Source organism: Triturus cristatus, chromosome 8 (genome assembly GCF_964204655.1).
Source record: "Triturus cristatus chromosome 8, aTriCri1.1, whole genome shotgun sequence".
NCBI lineage: Eukaryota > Metazoa > Chordata > Amphibia > Caudata > Salamandridae > Triturus > Triturus cristatus.
Window position 1 is genome coordinate 1,241,810,247 of NC_140591.1, and position 24,916 is coordinate 1,241,835,162.

Consider the following 24,916-nt stretch of genomic DNA (forward strand, 5'->3'; position numbering starts at 1 on the left):
CTCTTTTGGATAACATAGTTCTTTAAACATAGGATGTTAGATATGATTTGGGATTAGGTTGACTTGACCCTCCAGACTTCTGTCGCCACATGTAGAGCTAAATGTCAAGTCCCCTTCACCCCCTAGTTGCACGTCAATCACACGTCATGCTGCTGCGCGCGCATTTCTGCCAAGTATTTCTGCTGACATTGCGAAATTCTTTCATGGAACCACCCTATTATGACATCATACCTGATGACGTTCTTTAGTTACACCCAGTTACACCCACTTTTGCTACGCATGTATGTTTTATCTTTACTATCAATTGTTACGCCTCCTCCATTTGCTTCACTGTAATGCCTATTGTATAAAAATGATTACCTGTCAATAAAGTAACGTCTTCACTTCCTGAACCTTCGTGGTGATGGAATCTGGAGCTCATCAATTTAAATTGATTTTGGAATAAAGCCCGTTCCGAACCTCTAATACCACGGATTCTGCCTCTTATTTTACTGAGCTATTGTTATAGATTTTCCGCATCAAATTAAGTTCCGGTAATTAAATTATTTACCACATAAATGGCGCCCGAATAGGGACACTTTCTCATCTCACGCGCCGGCGGTGCGTTGCAGGCCCGGTCTCCTGTCACAGCTGGACGGACAACAACGCGTACCCACAGGATTTCCTGTATCTCCCTCCTGCCGAGCGGGGGTAACTGAGGCTGCGATCAACACCCAGACGAGGCGGTGAGAAGTGCGAAGTATCCCGACCAGAGCCTAGCTGAGAGAGCAAGATCCGAGGTATACAGAGGCCCACCAGTTTCCGAAGTTTCCGAAGTTCCGAGTCGAGTCCAGTCCGGTTCAAGTTCAGTTCAGTTCCGAGGCCTTCCGTTCCGAGCTACCCGGTGAGTACCATTATCGGGGAGGCGTTCTGACGTGCACATAGGTTGTGCCGGTCAAGACGGGTTTGGGTACACAAATCCGGTCTGCACTGTTTCAGCAGTGTATCTGTACTGCTTAGCAGTATATCAAGTATGTCTAGCATATAATTCAGGTTTACCTAGTTAGTATCGAGTATTATGCTTAGTGACTAGTTTCCTTAAATGACCATCATTGTTTATTCATTTAAATATTAAATGTTAAAATGTTTTAAATATGTTCTGTATATTGTGGTGTGAATGATTGTTCATTATTGTGTTTTATGGTATTAAACGTGTTCAAAATTAGGTATCAGATCAGTTCTCAATATGCCGCTCTTTTCGAAATTAAGACAGATCACAACTAGAAAAGGGGTACTCGAAGAAGCTGTTCCCATCCCTCCTAGGGACACTCCAGGGTACTTCATGTATCATAAACATGGCCTAGACGCCATATTATTTCTTGATCTATGGGTAGACTACACCAAGGAATTACCAGAAAGTCAGAGGTGGCCCGCAGCTGGGACCTGGGATGCAGATTGCATTATGAAAGTAGAAGAAGAATTATGGAAAAAGAAAGCTAGACAGTCACAGAAAGATGCCATTGAATTATGGCGTAAAGAATCATATAGACGCACAGAAAAAGCGCTCAGGCAGGAAGAGAAAAGTAAGGAGAATTCAAATAAAGTTCGAGAAAGTGTATTAATTGAAGAAGGTACTCGAGTAAAGTCAGAACAAACAGACAGACAAAGAAATGCCCTTGTGAATGGTATGTATCCTCTTCTGGCCGAAGGATTACCTAAGGCTACTCCGGAAATACCAAAAGACTTGCCACCCCCATTGTTTCCGATAAAAGCACATCCCAAAGGGCATCCCAGATCCGCGGAAGATGTTTTTCTTTCCTCTTATTTAGACGACGCAGCTCCCGAGTATGCAAATGCTGCGCCACATAGACCGTCTGCCGAGGGGGTTCAACGCCAAGACCCTCCTCCGTCTGTACCTCTGCAACAGCAAACTCCGACACAAGTTCCGGCAAGCACATCTGTTTCTACATCCGCATCCACACCTATGGTTGCTATATCCCGTTCAACGAATCCTTTCACATCCAGCACCCCAGGTGGTGCTACCGGAGGTGCATCAAGCATTTTTTCTACGCCACCCAGAACAAATAAACTTTCCTTTCAAGAATTAGCCCACCAACGTACACCCAAACTAGTAACTCCCAACACGCTCAAGGAACTTCTAATAGATTGTAGATATGACCCTGTGCCCGGAAAAGGGGACGAGATGATGCTGGCATCGTTACGTATCCGACGAGCTGCAATATACTTAGGGAAGCTACCAGGAATGACTGCACATTTAGAAAATATATATCATTTTGTTCAGTCAGGGCGAGACCCTGAGAGTATTAATAGAGCCATGGAGTACCAAAAAGTGGAAATCCAGGGGGAACTGTTACGTTTCCTCATAAACTGTGTGATCAGAAATCAAGATCAACCAGGGGTAAGTCCGGAAGAAATGCAAATTCTTACCGCATGGGGTAAGAATATTTCAGAGGGGAGACACGATAAACGATCATGTATAGTAGCTATGAGCCGAAAGATCCGCAAAGAAATAGAACGAATACACGAAGAAAGATTAGCAGTAGACGAACCTGAACAAACCGAGGACGAGGAAGAATTAGAACTGCCCACAGGACAGTTAGAAACCATGGCCTATGTAGGTAGAGGAAGATCTTGCAATAATACTAGATGCTTTACTGATCCGATATGTCCGATACGTCCAGATAATAACAGAAAATTCCAAACTCCTATAATGAATACAAGGTCCCCCGAACATTCGTTCCAAGCCGCAGACAAATTACTCCGAGAACGAAGGGGTTATCATATACTCGATTCCATGGACGAACAAGAATTAGCCAGGTCAGCCGTACACTGGGTTGATAGTCCTGGAAAATATGGTGATGATACACTAGCACATACGTTTTTGAACCTCGCCCCAGATGAACAGCGTTTAGCTGGTATCTACATGATTCAACAACTCCTTATATTATATAAAAGCCAACACTCCGATCCTGGCCCCTTACCAGATATATTGACTGAATTACTCACGAATAAATGGAGAGGTTCCGGTACTAAGTTAATTAGAGAAATACTAGAATATAGAAGGCAGTACATTCTTTTTGTATGTCCTGAACATGTCTCACTGCCCATCAAGGAAAGAACGACGTATTACATGGATAGACAAAATCCCTTACGAGAAGTGCACCCGATAAAGGGTGATGACAATGAGTTTAAACGTGTGTTTGTATACATACCCATATCCAAAATAGAACTATTAGAAATGAAGAAAGTGGTACCCAGTCATGACAAAGACCCAGCGGGTTTCCACCGTGAAATTAAAGATATGTTACTCATGGGAGAATATACCTACCCCGACATTATGACAATATTGAAGGTATTAATGCCTGCGGGCATTTACGAAAAACTCAAGGAAAAGGATTGGGAGGTGGGAGACCAGAAGATAGATTGGACAGCATTAGAAAACGAAGAAAAAGCTCGAGGTCCAGGTTCAGGGCTCGGGGACAAGACCAAAGCACTACCAGGTTTACTAGTACAGGTATTGCCACGTTTATTAACTACGAAAAAGGAAGACTGGGGTGCAATCTCAGCCTGTAAACAAAAATCAGATGAAGACACTAGTGATTTCTATTCCCGATTTGAGAAATGTTTTGGTATAAATAGTGGAATAAAAGCAAGTAGCGAGTCGTATCCACATCTGTTTGTGACAAAGTTAGTTGAAAATGCCTTGCCCCAAGTTAAGAATAGAATATTGAAGTTCGAGAGTACCTGGCAAGGTAACACTCCGTCACAAATGTTACAAATGCTACAGTACCATCACAATAGGATTAGAGAAGAACAAGAACATGAACATAGACGCATGAAAGACACGAAAATGAAAATGCTAGTTTCCCAGACAGTGCCAGCTGACGGTCATAAGAAGGGTACAACACAGTCCAGTGGCTCAACAGGTCCTGTAAAAGGGACATGTAACTATTGTAAACAGCCAGGTCATTATGTACACGATTGTCCAGTTTTAAAACATAATATTGCCATAGGTAACGCAAAAGAAAGACCACGACCCATTAGACAGGATCAGAACCAACAAGGAGCCCCGCAGCATGCACAGTCCATGCCAGCTCCGCAACAGTCTATGCCAGCTCCGCCACCGCAGCCTATTGCTGCCACACAAACAACGACCCGACAGATGTATCAGACCGCACAGTATGACTATCCTGATTATCAACGATACTCATGAAACAGCCTAGAGAGGGAAGTTGGCTTACCCCTTATTGAGGTCCCTGTAGATCAAGAAGGACCTTATGTACACAGTGAACTGTTAGGTCAAGATAGAAAATTCTTACTTGATACAGGGGCAAGCCGAACAACAATAAAACGTAGTGAAGTTCCAGGGGCACCCCTCTCAGGCACACAGAATATTTCCCTTGGCTTTTCAGGAAAACCTATCATTAACGAAGTAACACAGCCTCTTCCACTTACGATCGGTCCCTTGACACGAACTACAGATTTATTGCTTACTAAATCATGTCCAGAAAACTTGTTAGGTATAAAAACTTTGAAAGCTCTAGGAGCTATAATATGTTGTTCTCCGGAAGGAGTAAGATTGTTTTTACGTGATTTCAAAGGGCACTACGTGTCCCGAGACATGGATCACCGACTACAGACTTTACCGACACATTTATGGGCACAAGGCCCTACAGATGTTGGTTGCATGAACATTACACCATATCGAGTCACACTAAAGGCAGGAGTGGTACTTCCACGAATGCGACAATACAAGTTACCCCCAGATGCTGTAGCGGCTTTACTGCAAATCATCGACGAGCTTATTACCCAAGGAGTGGTTGTGGAAACTGACTCCAATGTATGTAATTCACCGATAATTCCGATTCTTAAACGAACAGATCCAACAGCCCCGCCAGTATATCGATTGGTTATTGATCTGCGCGAATTAAATAAATGCATAGTACCACAATACCCCGTAGTCCCAGACATTTCTTCATTACTGACAGCCATTGATTCCGAAGCAACATTCTTTACTGTAATTGATCTCAAGAATGCCTTTTTCAGCGTCCCAATAGATCCGGAAAGCCAATACTTGTTCGGATTTAGTTTAAATGGACGTAGCTTTAAATTCACACGCGCACCTCAAGGATTTACAGAAAGCCCCAGCATTTATAGCCAAGCACTGAAACGAGAACTCGACAGTATCCACATGCCAGTCAACACTGCCCTGCTTCAATATGTCGATGATCTGCTGATCACCGCTAGAAGCGAACCTGAATGTGAAAAAGCCTCACTGACGGTTTTACAATTTTTGGCCGAAAAGGGGCACAAGGTGTCCCCTTCTAAGCTGCAATTCTGTGTCCAGCGAGTTGTTTACCTTGGTCACTCGCTGTCCAAGGAGGGAAGGCAGCTTACACCAGATCGCATCCAGCTAATTGCTAATATGCCAGTACCCAAGATACAAAAGGAGGTGCGGGCTTTCATAGGCCTCACTTCATATTGTAGGCAGTGGATCCCTCAGTATGCATTTCTAGCAAAACCACTCATTCAATTGACAACACAGGAGGCAGCCACATCGACTGTTCTCCCTTGGACTCAGGAACATACACAAGCTTTTGAAAGTCTAAAGAAAGCCTTATGCCAAGCACCTGTTTTAGCAACACCATGTTACAATAAACAGTTTACACTCTTCGTTACAGAACGCGAAGGTACTGCCTTGTCAGTACTCACACAGGAACAAGCAGGATCACACAAACCATGTGCTTATTTTTCTAGTACATTAGATCCCGTAGCTCAGGCTTTGCCTGCGTGCCTGAAATCAGTGGCAGCAACGGCTTTAGCAATCAGACAAAGCGATGCCATAGTACTAGGACATCCATTGACAGTACAAGTACCGCATGCAGTAGAGGTTCTCTTGAACCGCACACAAACACAACACTTGACTATAGCACGACTTACTGGTTACGAATTAACATTGTTTCAGCCACATATAGAAATCAGACGTTGTAGTACATTGAATCCTGCCACACTGTTACCAATATACGGAACAGACCCACTTGCACATGATTGTATTGAAGTTATCACTATCACGACGAAACCCAGACAAGATTTGACAGACGTCCCATTGTCAGACCCAGACCTGACGTTGTATGTAGATGGTTCATGTATGAGAACAGGTACAGGAGAGCTAGTGGCCGCTTACGCAGTCACAACAGACACTGAAATCGTTGAAACAAATTGCATAAATACCTTGTCAGCTCAAGCCGCAGAGCTCATCGCTCTGACACAAGCCTGTATTCAAGCCGCAAATAAAAAAGTCAACATATACACTGATTCACGTTATGCATTCGGAGTTGTACATGACTTCGGCGTGCTGTGGCGAGAGAGAGGTTATTTAACTTCTCACGGGGCCCACATTCAGCACGGACCCCTCATTCATGCCTTATTAGATGCAATACATCTACCCACTGCAATATCAATTATGAAATGTAAAGCTCATACGAAAGTTACTGATATCATTTCTCAAGGCAATGATCTAGCTGACAGAACAGCTAAACAGACTGCTCAAACTCAGACATCCGACATGACAAAGACAATAGTCCCGACACCAACATATTGCATGATGATTAAGGATCCCGCTCTTGACGTAATCGACATACAGACACATGCTACACCAGACGAAATAAAGAAATGGACTGAATTAGGAGGGATCCAAACGGATCAAGGATGGATGACGAAGGAAAAATCTGTGTGGTTCCTTCCTGATTCAATGGTCCAAGTTATAATTAATACTGTACATAGTCCAGCACATCTAGGAGAAAAAGCTATGCTAGACAGCATTCAACACATTTGGTTCAACAAACATTTACGAGCAGCAGCTAAACAAAAAGTTCGTACCTGTATGATCTGTTGTCAGTTTAACCCAGGAAAAAGCATTCCCGTAGAACAGGGTGGATTTCAGCCTCCTGATCACCCTTTTGAAGTCCTCCAGATGGATTATATCCAGATGGAACGATGTCGAGGATTCAAATACGTTCTCGTAGTTGTCTGTGCTCTTTCCCGTTGGACAGAGGCATACCCGGTTTCAGATTACACTGCCCCGACTACTGCCAAACAGTTAGTTCGAGAATTCTTCCCACGGTACGGTTTACCACGTGCTGTCTACTCAGATAACGGCCAGCCGTTCTCATCCGAATTAATGAAACACGTTTCACTTTTGTTAGGCTATCAGTGGAAATTTCACTGTGTCCGACACCCCGAGGCAGCAGGTCTCGTGGAAAGACATAATCAGACCCTGAAAATTAGATTGTCCAAAATTTGTAGAGAGAAAGGTGTCGACTGGGTAGTAGCCTTACCCGTTGCACTCTTCTACATGAGAATGGTAGCACACTCTCGAACAGGGCTATCCCCTTATGAGGTGATCTTCGGTAGACCACCAAATATGTGGGGGACGCCTATACCACGCAAAATAACTGATATTGACTGTAATATGCTGACAGATTACTTGGCTTCCTTGATGTCTGCACTACAATCTTGTCGTTCACAGGTAGCTGCAGCCTTTCCCGACAACACCGAGGTGAAACCCCATGACGTAATTCCAGGAGATTTGGTTTTAGTGAGGAACTTTGACCGGAAGTCTCAACTGGATCCTAGGTGGAAGTCGCCTCAACTCGTATTGTTAACGACGAGGACAGCCGTGAAGATCGAAGGTCGCAAAGGCTGGATACATTCAAGTCATATCAAGAAATTTCATGGACTACCGTCAGACGTAAACGACACACCTTGCGTGCCTTCCCCGATTGACTCAAAACTTCCTTTGGTTGAACTGAATAGCCATGAGCAATACAAACTAAAACTTAGGTCTAACAAGTCAGGCAATTTGATTGTTTAAGTCCTCTCCAAGGTGAATCGGTCGAATTTGTCTCTGACATGTACTCCTTAGACCTGTGTAGAGAAAGAAACAGAAGGATAAAGCTGAAACGACATGCGTACTGTAAATCACTGCGTAGTCATTGCACAGTGACGTTATTAATTTTGTTTTTCTTAAGTCTTTTAATAATTACTGCAAGTATATTGTTGCACATATATTATCCTATTTCTAGACATGTTTATAATGTTACTGCTGAACATTCTTTTAGTGAATTACCTCCGCATGAATTGTCCTATAGATTTGCGCTGCGCAATAACACGTTTATTAGTATGTTACATCATTCCCATCAGGTTAGCAATGCTACAAATTGTTGGATATGTGGTCGACTCCCTCCCTATCAGAACTATAAAGGAATACTACCTCTTTTTCCATACCCGTTCACACACAATGGATCCTGTGGAGCATGGTTTAGTTTAATTAATTCCCTAGATTCGAATTCTGCAGTTTATCAAGACAACTGGGTATGGGGAAATTTGAACTTAGGTTTACTAAAAGTCTGTCACCCTAACAAGGAGGGACTTCCCAAAAGAACAGGAACTGATCTAGAAAATGAAGTATATGGATTAGGTAATTTTACGCTTAATCTCATGATCCTAAATGTCGAATCCGAAGCTACTCCAATTTTGCCCGCCATGTCAGTATTTCCAGTTAAAGGTGAATTATGTGTAAGAAAGAATGGTTCCATACATATGGGTCATAGTAGATGCACCACTGTAATAGAATTTAGTGATCAAGGCAAGTCTACATTTAGAGCTTCCCGCCATTCCTACTTCATATGTGGTCAGACGGCATATATACGTTTGCCACTAGATTGGGATGGTACCTGCTACATCGGATTCCTTTTGCCACCTGTTTTCCTAGCTCCTCCTGATTATCATAGAAATACTCATTTAGTACACAATAGAGAAAGGAGAGATCTCCCAATAGTCGATTACACTGAGACCGCATGGGAAAAATACACAGATTTCAATAAAGGTCTCTTTCCCTATATAGGTACAGTTACCAATAGTAAGCTGATACGTAGATTAACCAGAACCCTTGAAGCAGTAGTGAACGAAACTATTTCCGCCTTAGGCAATTTAACAGAAGAGCAGTCTGCTATGCGGATTGTTGTGCTTCAAAATCGTCTTGTCCTTGACGTCATCCTGGCCGATAGGGGCGGAGCTTGTAGGGTCATCGGATCAAGTTGTTGCATTTTCATACCAGAAAATTCGCCATCTGTATATAAAGCCATAACTCGCCTTCATAAGATTGTGAGCCAGATACACCAGAATCCAGGCACCTGGACTTGGTCCGGTTGGTTTTGGAGTGTATTATCTACCTTTGGATGGAAGGTCCTATCCTTCCTCGGTATTGGCTTCCTCATACTATTCAGTTGCTGTCTATGCCTACAATGTGGACCAGCGATCTGTGGTCTGTGTGCCACATCGTGTATTCCACCACCAAGATTTCGTTCATCCGAGAAGAAAAAAGAAGAACAAATGATGCTATATGAACAGATCAACGGATTGATGAAGATTGATATCTCTTGACGGGCAAGTAGGGGACAAGGAGGGAATGTGGAAATATGGATTTTCATGATCAGTTATGTCCCCTATCTTGGACCCCAACGGTTTCATGTATAAATCACAAGTACATGTATGTTCCCTCCAGTTCCAGTTATGAAGACGCAAACACATGTGCGTCCACCGCCAACATGTCCTCTTTCAGATCCGCCATGAATGGGCCGGATATTCCATTCCTAAGTACGAAAGGCCACCGGCTTTATATGGTTCACTTATGCCATTTTACAGTCCAGGCAAGTAGGCCCTGATTCTGCCATCAAGCCTTTTCCTGCCTTCTGCCTCTGAAAGCTTCAGTCTGAGCTCGCATCTGTATCCATGAACTTTGTCCTACTCTCTGCGCAGCTAACGGTGTCTGACATCAGCCTGTTGCCTGCCAAAAACTGTATTTTACCTTCGAAATTATCTGCTCCGCTCCCTACCCAATGCATTCCTGTCTAGTAGTTTAAGTAAACATTCTCCCAGCTACCCAGCAAAAGGCCCGGCTTCTCTGTCTTTATGCAAGTAATTCATAGCCCTGTTACTATGGAAGATTTTCTGCCCCCGCATATTGTGTAGACACTTAGACGCTTGTACACGCACTCACAGTCAGTATAGTCAGTATAGAATAAGATTCTACTCTAAGAGACTTCTCTTTTGGATAACATAGTTCTTTAAACATAGGATGTTAGATATGATTTGGGATTAGGTTGACTTGACCCTCCAGACTTCTGTCGCCACATGTAGAGCTAAATGTCAAGTCCCCTTCACCCCCTAGTTGCACGTCAATCACACGTCATGCTGCTGCGCGCGCATTTCTGCCAAGTATTTCTGCTGACATTGCGAAATTCTTTCATGGAACCACCCTATTATGACATCATACCTGATGACGTTCTTTAGTTACACCCAGTTACACCCACTTTTGCTACGCATGTATGTTTTATCTTTACTATCAATTGTTACGCCTCCTCCATTTGCTTCACTGTAATGCCTATTGTATAAAAATGATTACCTGTCAATAAAGTAACGTCTTCACTTCCTGAACCTTCGTGGTGATGGAATCTGGAGCTCATCAATTTAAATTGATTTTGGAATAAAGCCCGTTCCGAACCTCTAATACCACGGATTCTGCCTCTTATTTTACTGAGCTATTGTTATAGATTTTCCGCATCAAATTAAGTTCCGGTAATTAAATTATTTACCACACTAACTATAACTATCTACTGGCGACCGCCAGTAGATAATATAGATATATATATATATATATATCTCTCTCTCAAAAACCAAGAGTGTCCCCATGAAAACGTCACATAAAAGGGTTACCGCTCAACACCCCCAGCAGCAGCCATAACGAACTCTCCAGCTTCCTACTTGCATGTTGCCAAACGCGTTTCAAGCCGTAGCCCTTGATCACTGGCTTGCAAGCTCCAGCGGCGGAGATGTCCCGCCGCTGGAGCTTGGCGGATCCTGGTGCTCGCAATTGCGTGCACATTCCGGGAGTGGAGGGGGCCTCACCGTCGGATTATATTGGCAGCAGCACTACTTTCTTCTCTGGCACTTCCACCCAACTGGGTTGAAACATTGGTATACATCGTAAGGCAGCACACCCTCTGGGGTCTTACAGTGAACTCGAGTCTCAGCAAGCAGATGGACTTCACTTACCATAATGCCATGCCCACAGGGGTGGGACTTCATTATCAAATAAAGGGAGTTCCTGTTTTAAAATGGTGCCTCATTATGTTATTTGCAAACCAGTGATCAAGGGTTACGGTTTGAAAAGCGTTTGGCAACTTGCAAGTAGGAAGAGTGAGTGTGAGTGAGAGTGTGTGAGTGAGAGTGAGTGAGAGTGAGTGTGTGTGAGAGTGAGAGTGAGAGTGTGTGTGTGAGAGTGAGAGTGAGAGTGTGTGAGTGAGAGTGAGAGTGAGAGTGTGTGTGTGAGAGTGAGAGTGAGAGTGTGTGTGAGTGAGAGTGAGTGAGAGTGAGAGTGAGTGTGTGAGAGTGTGTGTGAGTGAGAGTGAGAGTGTGAGAGTGAGAGTGTGAGAGTGAGAGTGTGAGAGTGTGTGAGTGAGTGAGTGAGTGAGTGAGTGAGTGAGTGAGTGAGTGAGTGAGTGAGTGAGTGAGTGAGTGAGTGAGTGAGTGAGAGAGAGAGAGAGAGAGAGAGAGAGAGAGAGAGAGAGAGAGAGAGAGAGAGAGAGAGAGAGAGAGAGAGAGAGAGTGTGTTCCTTTTTTTGCACCCACCATGAACCATCTTAGTGTACATATCGGTTTGAATTATTACCCTGACTGTGCAACTATAATATCTCAATAAATACATATTTCATTCCTATGAGTGATCAGTCAATACAAAAAAAAGCTTAAAACTGAGTACAAACGAGCAGTTCAGTTAATCAAAAGATTAAAACCTCTGGGAAATTTAAAAACATAATTGTGCAGTAATGTATAGTCCAAAACCTATATTTATAGTTGGTACAGAACATATATCAGCGTACTATTTCCTTTAAAATTGTACTGCGCCTATTCCAAACAGCCTGTAACAATTTGCTGACAGTAAAAACAATAGCCAAAGATGGGTCACTTTTTAGGATTCTGTGAGCTACTAGATATCTTGTCAAGGCCAAAGACCTACATTTTGGCCGAATCCATTTACAGCAAGACCTAAGATATTCTAGACAGAAAAACAGTATATGTGTCTTGGTCTCGCTGTCCGTGCCACAAGCAGGACAAAGGCTTGTAACTAGCTCCTTATTCCATTTATCAGTAAAGGATCTCAATGGGAGAATACCTAAACGAAAACGGACATACATGCTTTTGGTTAGGGGCAGAGATATTGAGTCTAAAAATGTTTCAAAACATTGGACCAATTTAAAATCAAGGTACATATTAGTCAGCAATACATTTGATCCATTTCTTATGTAACATTCATGCATATGTGCCCAGTAGCAGGTTAGTGATGTTAGCTCGAGATATGGCATTTGGAGCATCCCATAACCTAAGACCCAGCCTCTTGAACACATCTGAAACATAGTTGAGCCAGGCAACTGCCTTTGCGCCCATTATATTTGAGCGCATCTCTGTAATCACTCAACTGAGGTGTAGATAGAGGCAAACCCAGTAGATTAGAGGTTTAAGTGCTGCCCGGTTGTTAATTCTCTTCAATCCCAATTCAAAATATAGTGGAATTAGAAGGGTGCTATTGGGGATAGAAATTAGCTTCCATGCAAATTTATTTCCAGCAATAGATAATGTATGGACATCTGTACAGCCCAGATATATATATATATATTTTTTTTTCTGACGAACTTTGGTGAGAATAAGGGGAACGCAAAACCCATTTTCCTCATATAATTTCCAATAGGAATTTCAGTGGTTTTTTGAGTTTCAGATGTTAAGTTTTACCTTACATTTTAACCTAACTATAACATCACTTTAACAGTTGTTTTTTTTTTTGTTGTTGAATTTTTTTTTTTATCGCCATGTGCATCAAGTACAGCTGATTACCATCACTTACAGTTTTTCGTTGATATAATATACAAGGTAGTGCCACATTGTGAATAGAGTATAAGTACTTCCGCTTCAACATCACTGACATAAAATCCGTCTGTGCATTACATAAAATCCTCCCTTGTAAACCGTTATCAAGTTTATCAGTCACTCAGATCAGGATCAGAATCTTCGGTTGGAGGGGTGCATATGTTCCCCTGAAACGTGTTCCATTTCCACCACACTAGCATACATTTCCGGGTACATCCTCTATGAATAAATACTGCCTTTTCCGCAACCATAGCACTGTCTAGGTCATGACCCCACTGCTGATGGGAGGGGACCGTCTGTGCTCCCCAGTGTTGAGCAATATTACTTTTGACCAGTGTGATACCCAGGGTCGCCCAGTCTTGCTCTGCATGGTTAAGATCTGTTGGCTCCCACACATTGAGTAGGCATCTCCGTGGTTCGGCGGGGGAAGGGGGAGGGGAGGGCTTAGGCGGGAGGACAGTGAAGCCACACACTCGAGTGATCGTGGCCATAACCGCCCTCCAATATTTTGCAATATGGGGACAGTCCCATAATGTGTGGTAGAAGGTACCCGCAAGTCCACAACCCGAAGGCACAGTGGTGTATCAGTCCTCACTATTTTGTGGAGTGTGGTTCTAGTGTAGTATGTTCTGTGCAGTATTTTAAATTGCACGAGTTTTAATCTGGAGGGAATCGCCACCTCTCGCGGGGTTGCCAGCGCCCCCTGCCAGTCCTGCTCGTCCACATCTCCCACCTCTGCCTGACATTTTTCTTTAAGGAAGTGTGTGGGATCTTTCTGATGATGAACCAACTTGCGGTATGTCCGAGAAATTGCTTTTTTGGTTAGACAGTCCGTAAATATGCGATCCCAGAGTGACGAGGACTCTGGTAGATCAGTTCCCGCAGGTATGGCCTTTGTCAATTCGTGCTTAATCTGCATGTATCAGTATTGCTCCATACTTGCCATCTGATACGTTATCTGCAGCTGAGCAAAAGTGACCACCCCTCCCTTTTTCCACAGGTCCCGACCTTGGAAATGACTATTAGATCCCAACTGGAGAAACCCTTACTTGTGCGCATCTTGCCCAGCTAGAGGTGTCCCAGAGTGGCATGTGTTGTTTTATCACCCCCTCCCAACTGAGCGCCCGCAGTGCAATGAAAACCATTTTTTAAATGCGCACACACAGTGGTTGGTAAACCCTGCACCAAATAACTTTCACCAAGTACAGCCACAGTTATCTCCAGTTCTTATGCTAGCTCCATTTTATGCACCCTCACATGTACATAGAGTAATAGTATAATGCACAGGACCATAAACCCTACAATACTAACTTTCTTTTTTTAAAAGATGTAAGGCTTTATGTGAATAGCAGTGTCAAGGATGATACCACCAATGTTGTCATCAATGTTATTTAAATTTGTCATGAGTGATGTAAGGTCATAAGCAGTGCTAAACTATAACTGGTGGATTTCAGTGAGTTTCAAACAGTTCTTAACAAATTTCAACACCTAACTATAACGTCGCTCGAGAGAGAGAGAGAGAGAGAGATTGAGAGGTATTGAGAGATATTGATTTACAGGAGCTGCTCTTCACTCAAACTTGGGAACTACCTGAATGCTCTGCTTCTTTTTTTATATAATTTATGCAGCACTCCAAGCCTAAAAGGGTATTGTTTTGACTTATACTGGGTGCTCCCTTGTGTCTGGACAACGCTAAACCTCTCTCAAGAGCTATAATGATAGCACAATAAGTGTAAGGGATGTAGGAAGCTGGTTTATTTAACAGTGAACCAAAAAGAGGTACACTGTGTAAAGAATCCAGACAAACCCCACATGAATTACAGAGGGACAATAACACCCCAAATGCTCTCTTTGTGGTAGTGTGGGCGAGTAGTTCGGCGTATCCGAGAGTAGTGAGTAGCATTTACTACATATACAAAGACAGTAGGTGAGACACACACTTCAGAAAGAAATCTGGCACCAATTTGTAAAAATAACATGCTTTTATATGAATTTGGATACCAAGATCATTGGAATCAGTTAAGTACTTTTCGAGTTATGAATTTTTATAGTTTTCAAAAGTTGGCAGTCCAATATTTGGAAGTGGTAATATTAACCTATGGGGTAAAAACATGTACTGCATTCAGGCACTTAACAACGACTTAAGGGACCAATCTTCTGGACTTATGATGAGTATGGGGAAAGGTCCAAGGCAGCACCAACAGGTCACCTTGGGCGGCAGGTGCAGAGTTGTTTTTCAGCATTGGGTGCCCAATGTTATCCAAATGGGGAAAAACATGTACTGCATTTGGGCACCTCACAGAGACTTACAGGACCAATATCCTGGACTTAAGAAGGCACGTATGGGGCAAGGTCCAAGGGCGCACCAACAGGTCACCTTGGGAGGCTCTTGGGGCATCATGCTGCAGAGGTGTGTTATGGTGTCGGGTGTACCATTCACTTTAACATGGAATGGTCCAGTTGTACAGAGGCTACAACCTGGGACCAGGAGAACAGTCAGGCGGAACCAAAAAGGGGGCCCAGATCTTATGATGCTCAGGGACAACTTTGGTCCTCTTCTCCTCGTGAGAGGGCAGCCGTGTGCAGAGGTGTACTAAAGCATCAGGTCATCATCACCGTAGACACTCACGGTAGAGAGGGTCTGCACAAAGAAGATGCAGGCAGCGTCAGTGAGTCCACTGTGGGCAAACCAGAGGTGGGCTTTGTCTCTGGAGGGTCAGAGGGACCACGCTGGCACTGTTAGACCACTTCAACTCGGGCTGGAGGCAAAGTGGTGCTTTCCGGTGTCGGGTCTGCGGTGGTCCAGAGTCCTCACAGTTCTTTTGGAGTGCCTGTTGAACTACTCCACAGGAGTTCCTTGGTTTTTGTTTAAGGCAGGCAGTACTCCCAGACTTTTAGAGGCGCAGCAGCTGCCGGACGAGACGACTTTAGTGCAATCTGGTAGGAATAGCATACAGGTCGGCAGAGTTGGTGCCAAGACATCACTTTGTTTTAAGGAAAGAGCACTGGCACAGTGGTCGGGTTAGTAGGGTTCAGTGTGCTGTCAGTCAAACATCAGCATCCAATAGCTCCAGTAGCTAAAAAGTTAGCTTCCTACACTAACCCTACACTTAAAGACTTTGCGTTAGAAATGGCAAGCAACTTTGTCCCTTTCTAGCTCGGCATCAATGGCACTGTGCTAATCCTATGCTTAAAAACTTTTCTAGAAATACAGACATTTGAGATGAAACGATTCAGTGTGTCGCTGGTGTTGTAGGGTGCTCTATACAGGAGCTGCTCCCCGCCTTAACTTGGGAACTACCCAGCGATGATATATATGGATAGATCTATAGATAAGACACTCAAAAATGCAAAATAGCCTCACACATGCCCCACAGTTCAGATAATGTCTTTCAACAGAATGCACAAGAAAACAACCAACTATCCACTCTCAACAAAACAACAGAATCCCAAAATTGGTGCCACAAAAATAGTTGAAAGACAGATTAAAAAACATACATAGAAGCCGGTGCCCAGTTTCTACTCAAAAACACCAAGCAAGAAATTCAATGTTTTGTCTTCAGAATTTCCCAAATGAATCCATACTTGTATCTTCACAAGAATCATCTCAACCCACTTGAAAATGGTATGTCCCATCTGACTCATCTCTTTAGGACAGTCTGCTATATATTAAGAACAGAGGCACCGTCCAAAAACCTAATCGTACAATTAACAAATTAATTTCATCAAAAGAGTGTCAGTCTGAACAGTCTTGAGGCAAAGGCCTATCACTAAATTTCACAACTCTTCTGCTCCACCCCACCAACATTGGCCTAGCATGGACTGTATTCTGCTTAAATGTTCTAAAACAAAACGACTGTAATCCAGAAATTCAAATCCATTTTATTATTCTCAACCTTATGGCCAAATGTGAAATAAAGATATCTTTAACTTGAATAATGGCCAATTTAGTGCTGACAAAGATATTATAATCAATAAATACATATACAAAACGTGCATATAACATAATTTCCTGTAACAAACATGAAGAACCTTATGTAATTTAAATACAATATCTGACCTTGCTCTCTTGATGCTGTGCTGCTCAGTGGACAGTTGGCGAATACCAGCTCAGCTACCCAGGTGCGGTTGTTTCTGCCTTGTAGTCGAAATGTGCAATCAAGAAGCGACCGATCCAGAACCTTCTGCGTTTCCTCACTTATTCCTTTACATGAAGGAATTCTAAAGAAGAAAAATAATGAGCTCGTCACTTTGAACCATACCCTCAATAGAATATGTCCAGTGCACTGAGAACTGTATTATGTGGTGCACCCAACAAAAAGACATTGTAGGAAAATTATTATTTGGTGTGAATGTGAGTCCTCGCAATGTAATATTGTCACAATATTTATCAGGTCCAGTTAGATTTCTTTTATAAAACCCATAGCTCATTCCTGGGTACCTGTGGTACAGAGCAGTCAGCCTTAATCAAATGAAAACGTGTAAAGCATTTAGGAGTACTGAAACAGTCAATAAAACACGTATCACAATACAAATCCGACACAAATTTATACAAATAGAGGATATTTTTACCTTTAAATACACACCAAAATGACAAAAATCTATTAAGTGAAGAAAACAAGTTACTTATCTGTAACTTTGGTTCTCCTTTCTTGGAAACTTTCATAGATTCCCATGCTTGTATCATTCCCCGTCGTCGGAATGGGAGTCCCCGGTATACATAAAAAAGCAATAGAAACCATCACTAAAACAGAACTCAGGCCTAGTCCCATTCTTGTTTTGCATCCTATCTACCTCTTTTTGTAAAAGAGACCAAAAAAAATGAACAACCAATCAGATTGGCCTCACCTCTCTGAGCCCTCCTGAGAAAAGCTCAGAACCTCAGATTTTTCTACCGCACGTTGTGCTAGGGAGTCTCCACTGAGCTCTGCTCAGTTTTGTTCTTAGAACTTGGTTCTACAGTTTTTTTCAACAGCTTTTCCTTCAAATTCTTCAGGATGTCAGATAAAGAGAATAAAGCCCTCTTTAGAGCTTGTGCTACCTGTGCAAAAAAGAGGTTGTATATTGAAGACAAACACAAGGACTGTATTTACTGTCTGTATCCGGACCACAAGGCTGCAGATTGTAAAATTTACCGCACTTTTTCGACCAAGACTTTACGTGATCGTGAAGGGTATCTTTTGACCTGGCTCCTGAAACTGAAATCAAGAAAGGAGACAGTGTCCAGTGACAGTGAGGATTCATCTTCTGCGACTTCATCTAGAAGGTCTGTGAAAAGGGGAAGGACTTCTCCTTTACCTTCTGAAAATCGCCCTGGTAAAGCCCTGAAAAAGACCTCTGATAGATCTAAGAGGCTCCTCACCGAGGTGTAAAGGAGAGGGAAGGACTATCAAAAGAAATTAGTCTTCAGAAGAAATCCAGTTCTGTTCCTCCAAAGTCACCCCTTCATCTACAAAAACCTTCAGAAAGCCATCTTCATTGACTTCGGAGGTAAAGACTTCAAAAAAGTCAATTCCGTCGACGAAAACTTCAAAGACAAAGTCCATGGGTACCAAGGGCCCTGTGACCATGGTCTCTGTGCAGAGGCTGCAGGTGACGTCGGGGAGACCTGGAGGGGTCAACCCATGGTGCACTCGGACTCTGGAGTGCTGGGGGACCTCACTGGGACCAGTGGGCAACTCGGGCCGTAGAAGTCAGGTGCAGTGGTGGTTCCAGGCATCTGGTTTCCTTGTCCTCAGAGTCTGTCTTGGGAGTTTCTTTTGGACAGAGCTGCTGTTCACAGGAGATCTGGTCTTTGTTGAAGGCAGTCAGTCCACATAAGCGTTCTGGAGGTCGCTGGCTGCAGGACAAGGCGACTTTTGGTGCAGGATCTCTGGAAACTGCAGAATGGCCAGTAGGGCTGGGGCCAAGTCAGTTCTTCTCTGCAGTCTCCTCTGCTGGGCAGCTTCTTTGTAGGTTGCGGGAATCTGCCTTCTAGGTTCCGGGCTTCCCCCTAAATACTGTATTTAGGGGGTGTTATAGAGGTCTTGCGGTCAGTCGCCAATGGGCTACTGACCTTAGGGTGACTATACCATTGGTGTGCTCCCCCTACGTGGGGAATGGGCACAGTCCCTAATCCTGATTGGAGAGTGCCTGCCATCTGCAGGACGGCGGGCACTGAAGAGTGGGTTTCACCTAGTCTCCCCCACATGAGGTGTGGGGTTGGCAGAGGTGGGCACACCTAGGATGCTCTAATTTCTCCTGGCCATCTTCCCGCTGAAAAGGGGGTGAGCCAGGAAGGGGGCCTAATCCTGATAGCAGGAGAGGCTGCGGGTCGTGTTACAAAGGCAGCAAGTCCTTTGAAGCTCCCCTGCAACAGATGGCTCTTCCTGCCCTGGGGGAGGTGTGAACAACTCCGCTCAGGAAAGGCTTTGTTTCTGGCTCAAGGAGCGAAGGCTCCCACCCCAGGGGTTCAGAAACATGTCTTGTGGTGGCAGGCTGGTGTTTACCAATCAGGGAACAGCCTAGAGGCTGGTCGTTTTTCAGGGGGCATCACAAAGATGTCCTCTGAGTGCATTGTATAATAAATCCCACACTGGAATCAGTGTGGGTTTATTATGCTGAGACGTTTGCTACCAAACTTCCCAGAATTCAGTAAAGCGATTATGGTGCTGTGGAGTTCGTAATGACAAACTCCCAGACCATATACTCTTTATGGCTTTACTGCACTTACAATGTCTAAGAATGGGCTTAGACACTGTAGGGGTACAGTGCTCATGCAACTGTACCCTCACCAGTGTTATAGTGCACCCAGCTAGAGGGGTGTCTTACGTATACCATAGGCAGTGGGCTGCAGGCATGGCACATAGGTTTGTATGCCATGTCGACTTCACTTTTTTCTGCACAAAACACGCAGCCTGCAATGGCAGTGTGTGTGTTAAGGTACCGGACCTCTAAGGTTGGCACAATATGTGCTGCAGCCCTTGGATACCTTCCCTGGTCACAGGGCCCTTGGTACCCATGGTACCTTTTACAAGGGACTTGCATATGGCCAGAGAGGTGGCAATTGGTGGTACAAGGTACAGTTTTGGTAAAGAACACAGGCCCTGAGAACTTGACTGGCAGGGACCCATGGCACATCAAGTCAAAGTGCATCAGAAATCTGGCAAAAAGTGGCGAGTTACTGCAACAGAAACTCAGCTTCCTACACTTCCCATCTGTGAGAAAGTGCCATCTTTCTTGCATGGTATGCCCCCACTTTTTGCTGAATTGCTGAATGTACTTTGACCCTGGACTCCTGCCAATCAGGTGCCCAGGGCCTATGTTCCTTCCCTAAAAACCTCAAACCCAAAATTGGCAAACCCTGGCCACATGTCAGCCCCTGGTAAAGGGTACCCAGGGCCTTGGGACCAGGGAAGGCATCTAAGGGTTGCAGCACTCATTGTGCCACCCTTAGAGGCCCTGTACCCTAAAACACACACAATGCCCTTGCAGGCTGAGTGTCTGGGTACAAGACAAAACAAAGAGTCGACATGGCATACATCCTTGTGTGCCATGCCCACCCCCTACACTGCCCTGGCATACATCAGCCACCCCTCTAGCTGGGTGCCCTATGCCAGTGGTGTGGGCACAGGAGCATTCCTGGGCACTGTAAGTGCAGTGCTGCCATTTAAGAGTACATGGTGCTGAGAGCTCGTAAAACACAAACTCCATGCCGTGCAGCTGCTAAGAAGAGGAAGACACCAACTGCTTTGGCCCCAGCCCTACCGGCCTGTCGACCCTCGAACCTGCTCCTGCTACATCCCGGCACCTCTTGTGGCCAGCAACCTCACAAACCCCGGAGGACCTGGCTACCTTTTGGCTCTAAGCACCTGGGACTCGCACGAGCAGAGGCTCTGCTCAAAACCAGCTTCTAACCCCTGGCATCAGCCCGGAACCGCAAACCCTGCACACTCTGCACCCGCCAAGCCTGGCCTGTGCCGGAGTGAACAAAGACCCCGAGGACGTCCCCCCGTCGACTGTGACCCCGAATCTGGCACCCAAGGACTCAACTCGACGCTCCTGACGACGCCTGCAGCCTCAGAACCAGGTACCCCCCCCAACCGCAATCAACAGAGGGTAAGATTTCTCGACACCAAAAGGCACCCCAGCACCCTGCGGCCCCCTGTGCCCAACTCCTGGGTACCTACCTATCCTCCAACTACCCAACTTACCTCTCGAAGTGGTGGTGGCACCTGAAGACTCTTCGACTCCGAGCTTGCAGCCTTTGTTCAACCAGGAGCTTTCCCATTGAAATCCATTGAGCGCCCGAAGGCTCAAAAGCACCCTGCACCCAGCCGCCCGAGTGGCCCTGGCAGTGTAACCTCTACACCTATCTACATCCCCATTTGCCCTGAGAAAGTGACCAGGAGCCCAGCTCCCACAGCCGCGTGGCCTGCTAGTCAGCAGCCACCAACCAAGGCCCCCCTGCCTAACATAGGATAACATTGGGCCTAACTCACTCTGCACCCGGCTGCCCTTGTGCCGCTGAGGGTGTAACAACTGTACTTACCTGACCCTGGGAAACCCCTGAGTCTGTGCCCAGAATCTTAACTCTGCCAGTCGAGTACTTACCCAAAAGCAGATAACCCAATTTTCCTCCATAGGGTAACACTGACTGGTTTCTTCTGAAATTTCTTCTAAGTGAATGAATGAAAAGACATTTCTAGAGCGCATGGCTACCCGGAGGCATCCCAGCACTAGTGTGGAGTTTCTCAAATCAACCGAGTAACGAAAACGAAAATACTCACCTGCTATTAGGAGAGATCCCAGTGATGGATCTCGGTGCCCAGCACTGAACCCGAAAAGTACTCACAACCGTACTTACCATTAACCCAATTTTCTTCCATAGGAAATCATTGACTGTTTTTCTGTGAAATATCTTCTAAGTGTCGATTTTTACAAACTACAAATATTCTTTAAAAATCGTACCAACTCTGAAACCGTAATTGCTTACCTGTTTTAGATTGAGGTCCCAGTACTGAGCCTAGGAGCCCAGTACTGGATTACAAAAGTAACGAGAACATGCCATACCTGTAACTTGAATTTTCTCCCATAGGGAATCATTGACTGTTTTTCTATGAAATTAAGAGTCAACTTTTGAAAATATTACTAAAAATCACAACAGTAATAAAGTCGACTTTACTCACTTGTTTCCAAGAACTGTCCCAGGACTGAATCTAAGATCCAGTTCTGGAGTTAGAAAAGTAATCCTAAAAGTAATCTATTGTAAATAACTTAAAACTACCAGTGAGCCCAATGTACTATTGTCTTTGAAATTGTGTTGCCTATTGCAACAACCTGTAACTACTAGCTACAAAAGTCAATTGCATATTGCAAAAGTATTTAACCAAAGCATCTCATTCTGAGAAAGTATATTTTAATACCTATTGTTGGTTTTAAAATAAAACAAACATATATTTTTAATTTAAACCATTGGCCTAGAGTTCAGTTATTGAGTGTGTGAGACCATTTGCTGACTGTGTGCAACAAATGCTTTACACTGTCCTCTGATACTGCCTTACTGTTCGACCAAGCTACCACTTTAGAGAGTAAGGTTATATCTAACTTTAGTCTCTGCCAAACCTCTGGGGACTGTGACTACCTATTTGGGAACAGTATATACAGAGCCACTTTCTCACACCATCCTGCTCGCTCATCCAGCTGAGAGTCTGATAACATAGAAGCACCCTGTGTTCAAGTAAGCGGTGCAACAATAGGAAAGCGGTGCAACAATTTTAACAATCTCCCCGGCAGACAACGTTAGTTTACTTTATGCTCTCAATGTAGTGCTAAAAAATAGGGTGTAGGAGTTAGGAAACATAGTCGAAAGGTTTGTAGCTTTCACATTTATATAGTAACTCTGATAATAGCAACATGCTCTATTTGTCTTTGTCTAACTAGAATGGCATGGGGAGCAAAACGTTTATTTAGGCCCAGATCTCAGTACTGGGATGGATGTTTGACATTGTTCAACATTCTGTCCATCAATTGTTCTTTTTTGTATTTGTCTTGATGTCAGAATGCATGAACTAACTAGCAGGATACAGCAATACATGTTTTTCAACATAAATTGTTTCCTTATTATTACACATGCCTGGATGTGACAGTCTAAGCTCTAAAGGTGGGTTTCCCAATCACAACTGCATCCCGGAGAACAAAGGGTCTGTTTTGTTTTTGCAGAAAGCACTTATCCGCCATGAAATAGGGAAGAGTGCAGGTCTGCAGTAAACCAGATTTGCCTTTCTCATACTTAGCACATTGAACCAAGCCCTTGTGTTTTAGGGAATGGGCTCTAAATCTGTAGACTTAGGGTATGCCCCTACGATACATAACATCACCTTTGTCACTGTAGCAGTGGCACAATTAAGTGCTGCAGTTCAATATTGACATTTAATTTACTAGCTTGAAGTACTCTGGTACCAAAAACCAGGGACTTCTAGGCAAGTTAACTATGCCAATCCAGTATTAGCCATTTTGTACACATACTTTGGGGGTCGGAGAACATGAACTGGGGCATGGACAGACAGGCCCAGGCACTACAGTCGTAAAACCAGCAGCTAGATCATCAAAAAGTGGGGGGGAAAGGTGTGTGGAGAGTTGAACCTCCAAAAGGCCATTTCTCTACAAACATTAACAAAATAACAAATATTTATAAACTTTATCACAACTACTCCAAATCTAATAGCGTGAAACCGGTCTTGAGTGGGTTGACAAAACATACTTACCTGTAACAATCTTTCTTTAATGGGGTTATAATTAAGGTTCAGATTCTCTACAACAGCTCCTGGCATCAATTGGGGATCTCTGAATGCAACTACATTACATTGAAATCCCTTTACACCTTTTTGGTCATAACAATGGCAGTCTACTGAAACAACCACCCCCTGATTCTTAAGACAAGAGGACTATATGCCATTTTGTCTAGGACAGACACATTTGTATTAGAACGCAGGTCTTCAAAGCTTTTGGAAGCACATGAAGACGGTTTCAAGAGAATACAGACATTAGGGTTTGTTCAGATTGAGAGGGAGTATTCTCAAGGTAACACCACTGAAAGTTACAAGCAGTAATCTATGCCAGAGATTCCATTAACAGAGACCACATGTTACCCAATCCATTCAAAAACATCTTTAATCATAGCCATGATATTCAACAGTTTAATAGAATACACCTTACTCAGTGAAGAAATCATTATGGCTGTATTTAAGAAATCTCAAGGCCCAAGACCTGATTACACAGGGATTCTACATATAAAAACACCTATCCCCATCACAACACGCAACATGCCAAATGTATATATCACAACCATAAAGAATCCAATTTAGAGTTGCAGACAAATTACTTGGTTGTCCAGATTCAATCCTTCTCAGACACATCAAAAATATGAATTAGATCAAATTAAACAACACATACTATTCAGTCTGTTAAGCAGTGTAGAATGCAAAATCCCAGAGGGAATGGTGGATGGTATACACTCAAACATTTCCAGTCGTACTATTCACACAAACAACAGCAATATGTACATGCCAAGAACAACAAATAGGCTTCTGACCCACCTAGGTAACCAAGGGAGCAGTGCCAACTTTTAGTAGCCTCCTCTTCTCCCTAGAATAGGACAACCAAGAAACAGTCATACTCAATCTATGTTTTAACATGAAATCCTTCAAACATGCTTGTAAGAGTAGATGAAAATCTCAGAAAATTTGCTGAGTGGAGCTATGACTATTAATTAAGGCCAACCGATTAGTTAAAGTGTATTCCAATTAACTTAAAGAAAGAGTTACTTGAAGGATGCTATAATAATCATCACCCTATTAACCCTCAATTTTTAATTACTGAAAATGATTATCTCAATTCTACACAAGTGCAGACGAGACTCTGATTTACATCAGAATGGACTGTGGATATAAAG

At 43.7% G+C, this 24,916-nt stretch overlaps 1 protein-coding gene across 2 annotated transcripts in view; it reads right to left on the reverse strand.

Annotated features, from left to right (window-relative positions):
* The window catches only part of MED14 (mediator complex subunit 14), a 1,045,467-nt gene that overhangs the window by 496,435 nt on the left and 524,116 nt on the right, over positions 1-24,916 (reverse strand). For both annotated transcript variants that reach the window (XM_085622933.1, XM_085622932.1), the window contains exon 17: positions 17,045-17,205. In XM_085622933.1, coding sequence (XP_085479059.1) covers positions 17,045-17,205 — 161 coding nt within the window. The remainder of the gene's footprint in view (positions 1-17,044; positions 17,206-24,916) is intronic.